The sequence below is a fragment of the Danio rerio genome, chromosome 1 (genome assembly GCF_049306965.1).
Source record: "Danio rerio strain Tuebingen ecotype United States chromosome 1, GRCz12tu, whole genome shotgun sequence".
Taxonomy (NCBI): domain Eukaryota; kingdom Metazoa; phylum Chordata; class Actinopteri; order Cypriniformes; family Danionidae; genus Danio; species Danio rerio.
In genome coordinates, this window is record NC_133176.1 from 50,126,617 (window position 1) to 50,141,642 (window position 15,026).

The following is a 15,026-nucleotide window of genomic DNA, read 5'->3' on the forward strand; positions in this document are numbered from 1 at the left end:
TTATTAATTAGCCAATCACATGGCAGCAACGCAATGCACTTAGGCATGTAGATATGGTCAAGACGATCTGCTGCAATTCAAACTGAGCATTAGAATGGGGAAGAAAGGTGATTTAAGTCAGAGGTTCTCAAAGTGGGGGTCGGGACCCCCCGAGGGGTCACGGGACAACGAAGGGGGGTCGCCTGGTGATTTTCAAAAATTTATTAATTTTTATTAAACCTTAAGACTTACTGTATTTTATCAGTAACATACTAAAGAGAAAAAAATAGTCGTTTATAGTTACTATAATCTATATAGTTACTATAGTAGCTTATAGTTACTAGTTCTATTGGATTGCGACTTCTCGGGTAGTTACATTATACTAAAGACACAGCAATACTGTCAGATGCAGCAGATTGATTTTATAACACCAAGTTAAACTTTCTAGCCCATTTACAGCACTGACATACATAAAAAAAAAAACAAAGAATAGACTTGGGTCTATTGGTGTGTGTGTGCGTCATTGCATACAAGGTTTCTGTATTTTTAACCACCACCTCAGAGAATATTGGGGGTCACGAGTCACTGGCATTGTCATTTTGGGGGTCGCGGGCTGAGAAGTTTGGGAACCCCTGATTTAAGTGACATTGAATGTGGCATGTTTATCGGTACAAGATGGGCCGGTCTGAGTATTTCAGAAACTGCAGATCTACTGGGATTTTCACGCACAACCATCTCTAGGGTTTACAGAAAATTGTCTAAAAATCCAGTGAGCGGCAGTTCTGTGGGCGCAAATGCCTTGTTGATGCCAGAGGTGAGAGGAGATTCGCATCATGGATCTGCAGCCGTCAAATCTGCAGCAACTGTGTGATGCTATCATGTCAATATGTAAAAAAATCTCTGGGGAATATTTACAGTACCTTGTTGAATCTATGCCAGGAAAGATTAAGGCAGTTTTGAAAGCTGGAGTCCAACCCGATACTAGTAAGGTGTACCTAATAAAGTGGCCAGTGAGTGTATTCCACGTGGACAGATGTGGGTTTTAGGTTTTACTCAGTTTTAATTGTTCCCAACAACAAAAATTTACAGTGGCCACAAATTCCTCATTAAAAGGTTTAAAGAAGTGTTTTGATGACCCTTCTTGAGTGCAAGCCCAAAAGTGGCCATCAGTTTCCTGTTTTCTCATAAATGAGTAACTTACAAAAGAGTCAGAGGCCATTCTGATGGGAAATGAGTCTAATGAGATTGTTACTGTCACACAACTTTCAGACATGAAAACATTATTTGGATTGGAAGTAAAACAAACCACAGTGCAAGAATTATATTCTTTCAAACATACAAACTAAAGCATAGGACATTATCAGAAGAATTAAGCTTAAAAAAAAAATTTATCATCTACAGTGTGTATAGAAAATCATTAAACCCTTGTGAAACTCTATACTTTTAATTACATTACACCCTGCTTTCAAAAGACCTTCAGGATAAAGTTGAAGATAGGCACAGTTTAGGAGAAGGCTACAAAAACATATCAAAGGCTGGGAAAGTTATTTAATTTGATTTCAGGCTGTATGACAAATAAATTTGAAAGGGGAATGATGATTATCTATAGTCACTGTAGTTTTAACCATGTTTAACTTGGTGCTTTAAAGAACATCTGACAAGCTTATAATGTAACTTTAACAATCAAAGGACTCAAACCAGATTGCCTTAAAATCAGTCTAAATTTGTCTGGTGACCATCTCGTTCTGAGGTTACTGATGAACTTTCCATCTACTGAAGGAAAATGTTAATATGATTTTCCCCCTCAAAATAACTTGGGTAATAAAGAGGTAATCAATCACAATATGTATAAAAACTTAAACTGGCACTGCTGCAAATAGCCTTTATGTTTATAGTACAGTGAGATGGGTATTTAGTTTTAAGGTACAGAAAGAGACGATCAGCTAATGACATATAAATATGACAAATATATATATATTCATGTGACAAATGGCTTAAAAATATTTTGAGTTGACAAAAGGCATCAACTACTATGCTGTGTTGTGCTGATCAAGAACATTAAACTTCCAAAACTCAATGTTTGGCTTTCCTAAAAACTTTTAGTCATTTTAACATTGTGTCCCAACAACATGTAGCGCAACAGGTATCCAGCAACAAGCAGTTTGTCTGTCCGCACCAGGTATGACAGAATATTTTAGAATAGTGCACTGCACTCCTAACATTATAAACCTCTTTAATTCACAAAGTTCTAATGTTCATTTTCAAACTGTATGTTTGCTAGTTATTATATTTCTAAGATCTGAAGTGCTAGTGCTTTCAGTATGGAAATAAATGTCACATAAATGCTCACATTAGTAGTATTTGACACTGAATAAAGCACATAATCAGCACCTGATGGGATCATTGTCATAGGAATTGATGCTGTTGTTCAAGTCGCAGCATGACAGGTTGCATGTCGGTGTAATCTCTCCTGACCCTTAAGATTCGATGAAGGGCCTTTAGCATTCAAGGAACCAGAATCATACTTTGTTGTAAAAGTGTTACCTATTGTATGTTATAAACCTTTTGTAATTTCACTAGTTTGACACATTTGTTTGCTTCAAACATTAATGTACTATAAAGCAATACATAAAAATAGATATTTTGCAACTTTTGCAAAGACGCCAGTACTGTGATAATATCATGATAAAAGCCTCAACAATTATCAGAAGAAAATCAGATACCACCATCTGCCATGACCAAACCACCATCAACACATGCACACGTTTCACGAGGATGCAACATGTCACATTTGAATAAAAATCATATTTATATATATAATTTACATAAAGATAATAATCTTATTTTCAAAAACTTTTCTCTAGTTTCCTAAGCTTGCAATATCCCTGCTTAAAATGTAATTGTCACGTAAATGAAATGAACAAAAAACTTTTACATTTCAGTTGAAAATGGTGTGAACGTCCCCTAAGATTGTAAAAATCTCCAAACCGCCAAAAGCACACAACTCACGACAACTCTCGTGACTTCATTCAAGTGAATTAGACTGAAGCAACAGGCCGTGATGGTGAGAGGTCCCTCCACACCCTTCACAGCCTATTTTTAAGGCTCTCAGAACTAAAAATAGCTCCATTAATTCTGTTTCTTTAGTGGAGGGAGCATCTGGAAGGCTGAGCGTGGGCACCAGGGTTCGATAAGATCACTCATGGATGCGTCACCCTCCCTCTGATCGGATAATGAATCATACATTGAGAGTGAAGTGTGCGGGAAAGCCCCGCAGTGAAACACAGTGGAGGTTCTATTCAGCGTGAGACTGAGCCCTGAAGATAGTCGTCTAGGGGCCGAAGCCACCACACACACAGTGCTGGAGAGCACGGGGTCATCACCCACCACCCACTCGCAGGGTGAGCTTTCACACACACACACATGCACACGTGCACAAACACATGCACACACTTCCAGTCAGTCCCACCGCTCTCACAAGCACCCCAGAGTCTTCATCTGGCCTAGCATCAGAGGGAAAAGAAAAGACATGAATAGAATGAAAGAGTGGAGGGAACGCCGTGACCCCACAGGAATACACACATCATGTCTGCTGTGTGATGCTGCATGAGAAAACGGAAGAATTAGTGAGGTTGGAAAGAAATGAAAAGTGCTGATAAAGAGCAAGAGATTATGAGATCGAGAGACCAGGTGGAAGTTGTCGCAATGGCTTTGTATGCTGGTTTCAGAATTCTATATTTTTATTTTGCTTTTCAAAAGTTACCAATACAGAACATCGAAACTAAGCAACAAACTAACTAAATTAGAACATACACACTACGCATGGGCTGGTGTAAGTTTTTGACGGTATGATAATCTTGAATAAAAATATCATGGTTTCACCGTAATGCATTTACTGCTGTTAAATAATTTCTTTTTAAAATTCTTAGTTAAAACTTTTTCACCATTTAACACAATATATTACATTTTAGAAAACATTTCTAATACTTTGGAGCAGTGAACATGTCAGGGGCGTAGCAGTGGCGCAGTAGGTAGTGCTGTCGCCTCACAGCAAGAAGGTCGCAGGTTCAAACCTCGGCTCAGTTGGCGTTTCTGTGTGGAGTTTGCATGTTCTCCCTGCCTTCGCGTGGGTTTCCTCCGGGTGCTCCGGTTTCCCCCACAGTCCAAAGACATGCGGTACAGGTGAATTGGGTAGGCTAAATTGTCCGTAGTGTATAAGTGTGTGTGTGAATGTGTGTGTGGATGTTTCCCAAAGATGGGTTGTGACTGGAAGGGCATCCGCTGCGTAAAAACATGTTGGATAAGTTGGCGGATCATTCCGCTGTGACCCCGGATTAATAAAGGGACTAAGCAGACAAGAAAATGAATGAATAAATGAACATGTCAGGCTACTTAATCAAAGTAAATCGTTGACTTCTACTATCTTCATTAGCTTCAAAAACACAGATTTCCTAACAACAACAACAAAAAACACTTAAAAATCTTTAAACATACCTTAGAATCGGTAAAACTAAATATTTTTGTGGTTTTAATACCCTGACTCTTTGAACCTTAAAACGTTCATGCCTAAACAAATCCTCCCATGCCGAAACACACAGTATATAAAAATAAATAAATAAAATAAAAATATATAAATGAATAAATAAATAAAATGAGAGGAGATACAGTATTAACAATGGAGAAAAGCTATTTTGTCAAATCAAATCATGCGGTACTGTTTTAATATAATACAAAAAACAGATTCCCAATCTATTTAAATAATTCACCCTTTCCTCTCAAAGAATATGTGATCTTCTTCAAAAGTATGAAGTTGCAAACATCTGAGATCAACAGTCCTATTGGTACATAAATGTCTGGTTTCCGTTGTAAAGCAATTCAATGTTTAGCTATTGCTAACTTCTATAGCTATAACTTTCTTAGCTCTGATAATTACAAGTTATGTGCAATTTGTGAACTCCAAAGTAAAACTCCAGTATCCCAAGTGAGTAAATTAGAATTTACAGTTGAAGGAAAATGTAAACTTAAAGGGATAGGTCTTAAGTATTTACAAACCTTTTTTATTCTGTTGAATACCAAATAATATATTTTGAAGAAAGCGGAAAACCTGTAACCATCCACTTCCATAGCAAGAGAAACAAATACTATGGAAGTCAATAGCTACCAGTTTCCAACATTCTTCCTAAATATCTTATTTTGTGCAGAAAACAGAAAAAAGAAACTCAAGGTTTGGAACAAGTGATTAGTAAGTAAATGACTGAATTTTGAATTATGAGTAAACTATAACCCTTTAAAACAGAGATGCCTTTTCAAATTGTCTTTTCAAATTTTATGCAACATTTTGTTTCTTTGTGTTGCAATTTGTTTTGATTTGTAAATCAATCACGTGATTTTTTTGTAAATACTATCATTCTACGGATAGAAGACACAAGAAATCAGCAAGCAAATCAAGACAAAGGCAGGTGCAGCGTTTTGGGTATTGAACTTATTAATGGAATTGTTTGTTTTTACTGTAATAAGTTCATTATCATTTTTTTAAATATACTGTATTAGGTAATATAATTTAAAGCAATGTTTTGTAGTTATTTTTAAATATTAGGAAATAAATTAGGAAAGTAATCATGGAAGCTTTAATGTAAAACAGTTTGATATTTTTAAATTCGGCCCACAGTCTTCATTAAAGTTTGCTTTTTGGCCTATTATAAAAAAGGTTTGGGCACCCTGCTTATAAATCATTGAGTCATGTACTAATGCTTTATTTAGAAACGGTATATATTTCACAGATGTAAAACTTCATTGTTGTTTTTGATTCATTGTGACAATTTTTATATACGATAAAATATTTACAATGACAATATTCATAATTTATCTTTTTTATCATCATTATACATTGAAAAAACTGTAAACACAGCAATATTGTGAAATAATATGCATCATAAATTATTATAACGACTACATATTGGAGCAGTGGGTAGCACTGTCGCCTCACAGCAAGGTTGCTGGTTCAAATCCCGGCTGGGTCAGTTGGCATTTCTGTGTGGAGTTTGCATGTTCTCTCCGTGTTGGCCTGGGATTCATCAGGGTGCTCTGGATTCCCCCACAGTTAAAAGACATGCAGTATAGGTGAACTAAATAAACTAAATTATCCAGAGTTTATGTGTGTGAATGAATGTGTATGGATGTTTCCCAGTACTGGGTTGCAGTTAGAAGGGTGTGTAAAATATATGCTGGATAAGTTGGTGGTTCATTCTGCTGTGGTGACCCCTGATAATAAAAGGGACTAAGCTGAAAGAAAATGAATGAATGAATGAAAAAGTTATTATAACTTATTAAATAATAAATAAGTCTAATATTAATTATTAAACTATCATTTAAATTTGTTTTGTATTTTTATGTGTTTCAAAATGTACGTTATCCCTGTACTGTAAAGAAACAGCATTTGTGTGATTTTTATATTGATGTACAATTGCCACTTAAATAATTTAATGCGTTTCTGTGTGTGTATTTATGAACAAACCCTGAGAAATATTGAGTACATCAAAAACTGTAAAAACAAGCTCCAGCATAATCACTACATGTAGAGAAAGCGTTTTATCCGTTTTATATATAGATCAGTTATGAAGCGCACGTCTGTATGATCAATGATAAAGAGTGCTGGGAAAACGGATATAGAAATCACGACATGGTGAGGTAATTTGATAAAGAAAATAAACATTAATATTACTGCGTTGGAGCTTAAATAAACTTTATAAAGCAACAACAACATTACGCACGCATATTAATACAGCTGTTTTGTGTCAGTTAAATCTGTTGACTGTTGAAATTCAAAAATTTTAACCCAGCTAGTTGAGTTAGTAAACAAATAACCCAATAAAGGTTAAAAATAATCCAACAAAGCACCAAATATTTAACCCAATGATTGAGTATATCAATAAATAACCTAATAAAGGTTAAAAATAACCCAACAAACACCAAACATTTTTAATTCAACCATTGGGTTAAATAAATAACATTTTTTAGAGTGCATATATTATATATTTATTTACTTTTAAATTACTTTTTCCCCATATGAGGGAAAAGTATAATGAAAAAAATAAGCAAAAAGACAATTCAAGGCAGCAATACACTTCAAGTCTTCATTACAAATATATTGAAGACTTAAGATTTAAGAGTCGCCGATATCTAAAAACACAACCTGTGCAGAAGTAACAAAGACACTAACGGACCCCCGATGGCCCTGGCACTCTTCTCTGATCCTCCTCTCACACAACACTCATCCTTTTACTCATCTGTCTGGGTCTGCTCTCGACATGTCCCAGGAAGTGACATAATAGCCCAGCCATCCATCCCGCTAGACTTCTGTCTGCAGATCCATTGGCCTGTCAGGAGCCCACAGTGTTTTAAGCCAGACCTCCTCGAGCCTGGGGTTGCCGGGTTCAATCAGTCTTGTGGATGTGGATGCTAAAAAACAGCAAATAACAGCGTCATGAGAGAGCAGCCTCAGACAGTCAGGACACAAAATGTCAAACACACTCCTTCAGAAAAGTTGGTGATGGGCCTAGAGCAGGGATGGGCAAACTTGATCCTTGAGGGCCAGTGTCCCTGCAGAGTTGTGTTCCAACACTAGTCAAACACACCTGAACATGCTAATCAGTGTCTTTAAGATCACAAGAAATCTATAAGCAGGTGTGTTTGATTAGGGTTGGAGCTAAACTGTGCAGGACACCGGCCCTCCAGGACTGAGTTTGCCCACCCCTGGCCTAGAGGAAGAAACTCATGAAATGTGCAGAAAAAAGTAGTTAGAGAAAATTCAAGTTTGAAAAGTTGCAAGTTGTAATTCATCATGGAGTCACCACAGCGGAATGGACCAACTTATCCGGCATATGTTTACACAGCTGGAACCCAGTAATGGGAAACATTCATACACACTAATTCACACACATATAATATGGCCAATTTAGTTTATTCAATTCACCTAGTGCATGTATTTTGGACTTTGGCGAAACCCACACCAAGAGAGCATGTAAACTCCACACAGAAATGCCAAATGGCCCAGCTGGGACTTGAAGGATCAGCCTTCTTGCCGTGAAGCGACAATGCTAACCTGAGCCACCGTATCGCCCCTATCTTCAATGGGTTTTTAAAAATGTAGGAATATTACACGACAACATGAAACGTTCGTTGATTTTAACTGACCAGTTTTGGTTGCTTTTAATGTTGAAAGTCGCGATAGTGTTTTTTTACAAAACGGTAAAACGTCATGGTTAAGATGGATGGCCACTTGAGATAATTAAATATTTGACGAGACACCAATAGCCTAAAAAACGAGTTACACGATAATATGAAACGTTTGTAATTTTTTAAAATACAATTTTCAGTTGTTTTAACTTTGGAAGTCGCTATATCTGTTTACAAAACGTACATGAGGATGAACAGCCACTTGATGATCTTTAACCTAGTAGAAGAAAATCACGTTCAATAAGATTTTTAAAAGAAACCGAGTAAAATTAAACGTTTGTTGGTTTTAAATGACCCGTTTCGGTTGTTTTTAATGTTGGATTTCGAGATAGTGTTGTTTATTTACAAAACAGTTAACTTAAGCGGCTAAGATATCGGTCGGTCACTATAATATTTGACCTCCAAATGGTTAAAAAAAAAGTGTTACACGATAAGATTAAATGTTTGTTGGTTTTTACATGACAAATTTCTGTTGTTTCAGCTTTGGTCGTGATGATATTATTTGTTTACAAAACTTACGTGAGGATGCAAAGCCACGTGAAGATCTTTGGCTAACTTTGAAGAAAACCACCCAACAGTTAACGTTATTGGATTTAAAAAAAAACTTAGTATACGGTAAAATAAAACTAAACGTTTGTTGGTTTTAATTGACCTGTTTGAACTGTTTTAACCTCAGAATAGGATTGTAACGAATACCCGAGCTACGAACTCAGGAAAAAAAGTAGCAAGGGCCTGCATGATCATCAGCAAGGTTGGATTGTGTCATTCGCTATTGGTGGATGATGTGAGTGACAGCTAGTCCCCATGAAATATAGCCTAAGTAACACATTAAAAGTTATATTTCTGATTAATGATAGATAAACAAATGAATAAAAATCAATTAATCAACGACGTGTGCGGATCGATAAACTTAGCATCAAACACTATACGAAAACAAAAAGCTACACATTGTGATTGTATGGCGACTAATATAGGCTAATTGAGTTTTATTTAACACTTCTTCATCTGTTGGATAGTCTTTAAATGAATACATTTAAAATCTTTAAATTCAAAATTACTCACAAATAAGGGAACCTTCACATATTTTACAGTACCATGTTAAAGAGGTGGCACATGCTGCCATCTAATGATTTTGTATCGCTTGTATTGTGTGAAGTCAATGAAAATAAAATGTGTATAGGGCGTCCTCTACTGAGCACACTTGGTATTGACAATCCCACAACTGAACGCGCTCCATTTGCCTTACACAGCATTTTTTTAAGTATTTAAACATTAACATACTTCCTTTTTTTAATTTCATAAGTTTCAAGAACTGCGTGTTAGTTCATGAAAACAGAAGAGAAAGAATTTCAGAAAGAAATTCACTTTACATTTGAGTTTATTTGTCAAATTTAATGTTGAGTTTACATTAATCAGGGTTGGCCAAAAATTTAAATGTATTTTAAAATAAGAGACCAAATACTTCAACTTTAGATGTATCAAAAAACCTTCAAAATACAGAAGCAGCAAATGTATCAAAATAAAAAAGTGTTTTTTTGAAAATACTACAAAATACTTTTTACAATTTTGTTTCTCAAACCTTCTTTCGACAAGCCTATTGGATCAACCCCTTCACCATTAAACTGATTTAGTGAAACAAACAAAACATGATAACAAAAGCTTTTCTCTGAGCAAGTTTAAGTCAGCTTCTCTCCATCTCATTCACCTCTACTGTGCAAGAGAAAGTACTCATAAAAATGTCACTCTCTTTGATTTTAGTATAGATTTTGTACAAATTTCATACAGAAAGTCCAGTCTTGAAGAGGATTTCTTTGATCATTGTAAAAACCATTAAATGCAAATAATGAGTTGGAATATAGTACTATACCTCTTAAAAGTTTTTTATATTTATACATGTTTATATATTATATTTTATAGTTTTGCAATTGAAATCTTTGCTCAATGTAAAATCTCCACTTTAATCATTTCCATAAATCATGTTTTTATTTATTTATTTATTTATTTTGCAATTGTACTCCTCAATACACAATATAAACATGATATCTCCAAAAAAAATTTGCTATCTGTTTTCATTGCCATGAAAACTCAGTTGGGAGTTTTTGACCAGTCTGTAGATTGAAGTATTATTATGTTTGTCTCATACTGATTAACTATGTCAAGGTTTGTATTTAACTATAAAGAGCACCTGCAGATCAGCTACTGGCATTTGAAAAAGCCAACAATGTTTTGTAGGTATCGCCACTGTGGGACTTTTATGTTGTTTGTCTTATTTGACTTGCTCCCGAATTTACCCCTGCTATTTGTCTGATACTTTCTTTATATGTATTGCATAATTTCCATCTATACTCCAAGCATTGATCAACTTCTTCAATATTATTTTTCTAGTCTGATCTCAAGCCTTGGCAAGAAAGCACCAATCAAAGGCCACATTTTTATGATGTCATCATCTTCTTACAAAGTATTTTACAGTATTTTAAATTAACCTAAGTACAAGACACTAACATATTTTGATACAAGATATGAACCCATTTTCTTAAACCCCATCTTATACAAATTAGATACTATTTTGTATTTAAAATATGTATTTGAAATAAATGTATCATAAATACTGCCCCCACCCCTGCTTGTAATAATAATATTTTATCAATTTAAATACTTTCAATCTATTTTGATGCATCATTGGAAGTTTTTAAAAAATTAATGTCATTTTAATGTGCAATACATAACATTACAATCTATACATCTTATAATCCGAGTTCTTAGTCTATCATCATTAGTAGAGTCCAAATACCTTATCTAGAAACATTTAAATTGTTTTTAATTGCTCAATTTCTTTAATGCATTTGCATCCATACATTCGTGTTAATTAAAATGAATTATCCAACACTTTTTGGGAATTTCCTCATTCATTTACATCACACCAAAAAAAGTTTGTAGTGGAGCACAAGACCATTTATATTACATAAACGCTGGTTTTGTGCACCATCTAGTGACAAAAGTTGATTCTACACAGCTTTTACAGACAGTTCAAATTTGAACAAACAGCAAAAATAGTATTGATTTTGCAATCCTCAAACCTGGAATTCATAATCAGATCTTCAGAACTGCTTGGGTGGTTGTAACACTGAAAATGGTTTTTATTTTTAACATAATTACACAGTGATGCCATAATCAATTCAACATTAGAACACACAAATTGCACTTTTACCCAACACACCCCTGCTCCACCAAACACACTCCTTTTGTTTATCAGGTGACAACGGCAGCCACACCAGACCCATCCTGAGGTGTGACAGCCATCATCCCACCCGTGGAGTTAAAAGTGGATTCAGCAGCATCAGACCTGTTTTACCTGTACAGTCAGCCGAACACAAACTCATGATACTGGTATGTGCGAAGAGAATGTTGTTCTGCCATTCTTATGCATGCATGAGTACTGACTAATGCATACGATAAACAATACAGCTTAAAGCTGAGCATATACATGATTGCTCTGCAAAACACTTTTTTTGTGAGGTTCCACGCCTTCATTTGTAATCTGAAACATCATGCTAATGTTACATTCACTGATGATTCACAGATAGTTCATGGCTTGTTTGTTTCTTAAGAAAAGTAAATGTCTCCTTATTTTTCTGAGGTAGTTCCTTAGAAATCACACAGTGAAATCTGCAGATTTTCAGATTTCAGGGAAGGAGTTTGAAAGCTCTCTTAGTCTGTGAGTGGACACGGTAGATGACAGGTTGTTTTCATCTCTCACATGTGCAAGCAGGCTAATGACGATAAGTCGAAGACAGTCTCGAAGTTCCCTCAAGTCTCTGTCCGAGCGAGAACCACCTTCCGCAACAGCCATTCTCAAGCATATGTTCTTCAGATCAACACTGTCCTGAAAGAGAGAAAGGGGGAAATAGGTATAATTTAAAAACAGCCTATAAATATAATCACAAAGCGATATTTGTCGACACTTGACTGAAATGTTATTATAAACTTAAAAACATCAAGTAAACCAAAAGACATCCAAAAGTACTCTGCATTTCTTCGACAAAAACAGATTGTGTTGGGGTCTACAATGTTCCTCACGCGGTTATTATGTGAATAACATTGACACCAGTTTAATTCAATTTAATTCATTGACATACAAACATACAAAATAATCTCTTTTTTAATGATCAAGCACATGTACGTATTTGAAAGATACATTACTTGTAATCTGATAGTAGCATCTAGTTACAAGTAATTTAAAAGTAATCCAGAAGTACTCAGAATACATTTCATGGAAATAAATCGAACAGATTACTCCAGTAGGCTACAGATGTATTTTTTAAATAATAATACAGATATATTATACATATTAATGTATCATATACACTCATTTATCGATTTTAATTGTCGAATTAATCTGGTCATTGAAAGAAAGGGCCAACACGCACGTGGAAACTCCTACTGTTTAAAAAGCATCCCTGGATGCACCTGCAAAGCTCCAATATAGACAAAAGAGGTCTTCTTTATCTTCCACGACCTTATTTGTATCGTTGTATTGCTTTCAATCACAATAAAATAAAGTCCTTGTCAATCCAGCATATGTAACAAGAGGTATCGTTTAACAAGCGAGTCGTCATAGCACACATTACACTAAATACTGCAGCAGAAAGAGTCGATAAACACCAAATCGTCTCACCTTACGCTTGAGCAAACTCTTCCCGTAAGAGCCGTCTTTAATGAAGTCTTCTTCGATGGATATGAGCTGTGTCAGTATCTCGAGCAGTCGCGAAAGGCAGTTTTCCCGTGCTCTCTCCGCGATCGTCTTCAGCCTGCGGGGCTCCTTCATCACATCGCCCGGGCGAGCGGCCACTTTACCGGCCGCCAAAGCACCCGGACACCGGCCCTCTCCCTCTCTATTACTGCCCGTCCCGTGATCTCGCAGTTCATTTAGGATGTTTAAAGCATCGATCTGATGTGTTAGAGAGCAGAGCCCCATGTCTGTTACCTGGTCGAGGACGGACTGACCTGCAGTCTTGAGCACAGGCGCAGTTCTCAGATGATAGGCAGATGCGAGGCACAGTTGGTGTAAACAACAACGTGACAAATGACCGTCTTTAAGTGTTTTCTGCTTGGACAGACGGTTTGTGTAACGACTTCCCCATTGTTTGTGTTCGGACTAGATGAACACTTGCTTGCACATGCAAATGTGACTTGATAGTCCTGCCTTCTTCATCCAATGCATACAGAGATCGGTTAACTGGGGGTGGGGGGAGTTATAACTGCAGTATATGTGCGTTATAAAGTTTCATTTACCTCATAGATGTGGTTATTTAGGTACAAAGTGTATATTACTTCCCAGTATTGGGTTACAGCAGAAAGGGCATCCGCTGTGTAAAACATATGATGGATAAGCTGGCGGTTCATTCCGCTGTGTTGCGACCTCTGATAAATAAAGGCACTAAGCTGAAGGAAAATGAATGAATGAAAGTCTATATTATTTTACTTACCTTAACCCAATCCTCATAGACAACTGGTTCGTGAAAAAAACATCAGCACCTGTATACCGATTCAAAACGTTACTTGTACTTAGTAAATAGATTAAGTAATCTAAAAGTAATCCACCATTATTCAGAAAACATTTTCTCAAAAGAAAAATCGAACAGTTTAATTACTTGTAACACATATTTTTTTTATACTTTAACATCTATAGCCAATCCTAGTTCTATTTTAGAAAGATCTATCGACACATTTAAAAAAAAAAACAAATAAGTAATCTAACTATAAGTAATCTAAATGTAATGCACCAGAATTTGTTTCCTGAAAAGAAAAAAAAGAAAAAATAAATCGAACAAATTAAAATACCAAATACACATTATATTACATAATTTTACCTTAATCCATACTCTAACTCCAATTCCTCACAGAAAATTTTACAAAATGTTCAATTATAAAAATAGCTAAAAATTATGACAATTGTATAATATAAACTATAATAAATTAGCTCACTGCAAAAAAATGTTTTTAGGTTATTGTAACTTATTTAAATAAGTTTATCATGTTTTAACTTAATTTTATAAGTTACGCAAGTCCGTTTACCATAATATAAGTTCAGTGAACTCATAAGGTAAATTTTATTCAGCTTAAAAATTTAAGGCAACCAGGATTTTTTTTACAGGTGTATGATTTAAATAAAATAAAAACAGTATAATTTTAAACCGTTTGATTTGTGATGATATATTAAATGTCCTCAAAGCACGTCATTCACATTTAATACTCATGTATCTTAACATGTGTCCTTTTTAACTACTCTATCTGGATTATGGATTACATTATATATCGTATTACAAATGGATTACAATTTAAATACTTAATTTAAAATTTAAGTTAAATTGGTGGTAAAAAAATGTAACCAGCTTATACCTTATACCTTTTGCAGGTTGGTATAGAGGTTTTAGGTCCTTCTACATCATGAGACCAAACTCATTAACAGCCAAACAACAGCATTAAATCCAGCCTTGATCAGTTGGCTGTTATTTTTTGTAACATATAAAACAACCAAAAGAAGAAGAAAAACAGCTTAGCGTGACAGGGTGAAACCAATTTCACAATGAGATCACACTGATATTTTAAACCCAGTGCTCACGTTGCAACATAAAATCTGATCAAATCTGATATATTTTAGCTGAAATGAAAGTTCCAAGACAGCAATGCCATTGCATTAACTCGTGTCAAAAGTGAACACACAATTACTACTTTTAGATTTGAAGAGTCATCGAATTTAACACCAAAAATTATTATTCTACCCAGAAATATTTTTTATCTTATTTTAGTCA

The 15,026-nt window shown here is 35.2% G+C and overlaps 1 protein-coding gene and 2 long non-coding RNA genes across 4 annotated transcripts in view; 1 reads left to right on the top strand and 2 right to left on the bottom strand.

Annotated features, from left to right (window-relative positions):
* LOC137495289 (uncharacterized) overlaps nt 1–8,995 on the bottom strand; it is a 73,923-nt gene extending 64,928 nt beyond the window's left edge. The window contains exons 1-2 of one of the 2 annotated variants that reach the window (XR_012408151.1): nt 8,734–8,995; nt 7,172–7,437 (exon numbers count right to left, since the gene is read on the bottom strand). This is a non-coding gene — a long non-coding RNA (uncharacterized lncRNA). Of the gene's footprint in view, nt 1–7,171; nt 7,438–7,951; nt 8,170–8,733 lie in introns of those variants that run through there. The other variant, XR_012408152.1, reaches the window with a different exon arrangement.
* LOC141386338 (uncharacterized) lies at nt 8,784–12,122 on the top strand. Its single transcript, XR_012408156.1, has 3 exons — nt 8,784–8,998; nt 11,468–11,601; nt 11,984–12,122. It is a non-coding gene; the product is annotated as an uncharacterized lncRNA (long non-coding RNA).
* dleu7 (deleted in lymphocytic leukemia 7) lies at nt 11,601–13,288 on the bottom strand. Its single transcript, NM_001278811.1, has 2 exons — nt 12,890–13,288; nt 11,601–12,097 (listed from the first exon to the last, which is right to left on the bottom strand). Exons 1-2 carry the CDS (start codon nt 13,187–13,189, stop codon nt 11,891–11,893), a joined length of 507 nt encoding a protein of 168 aa, NP_001265740.1. The 5' UTR covers nt 13,190–13,288; the 3' UTR covers nt 11,601–11,890.
* Nucleotides 13,289–15,026: the final 1,738 nt, after the last annotated feature.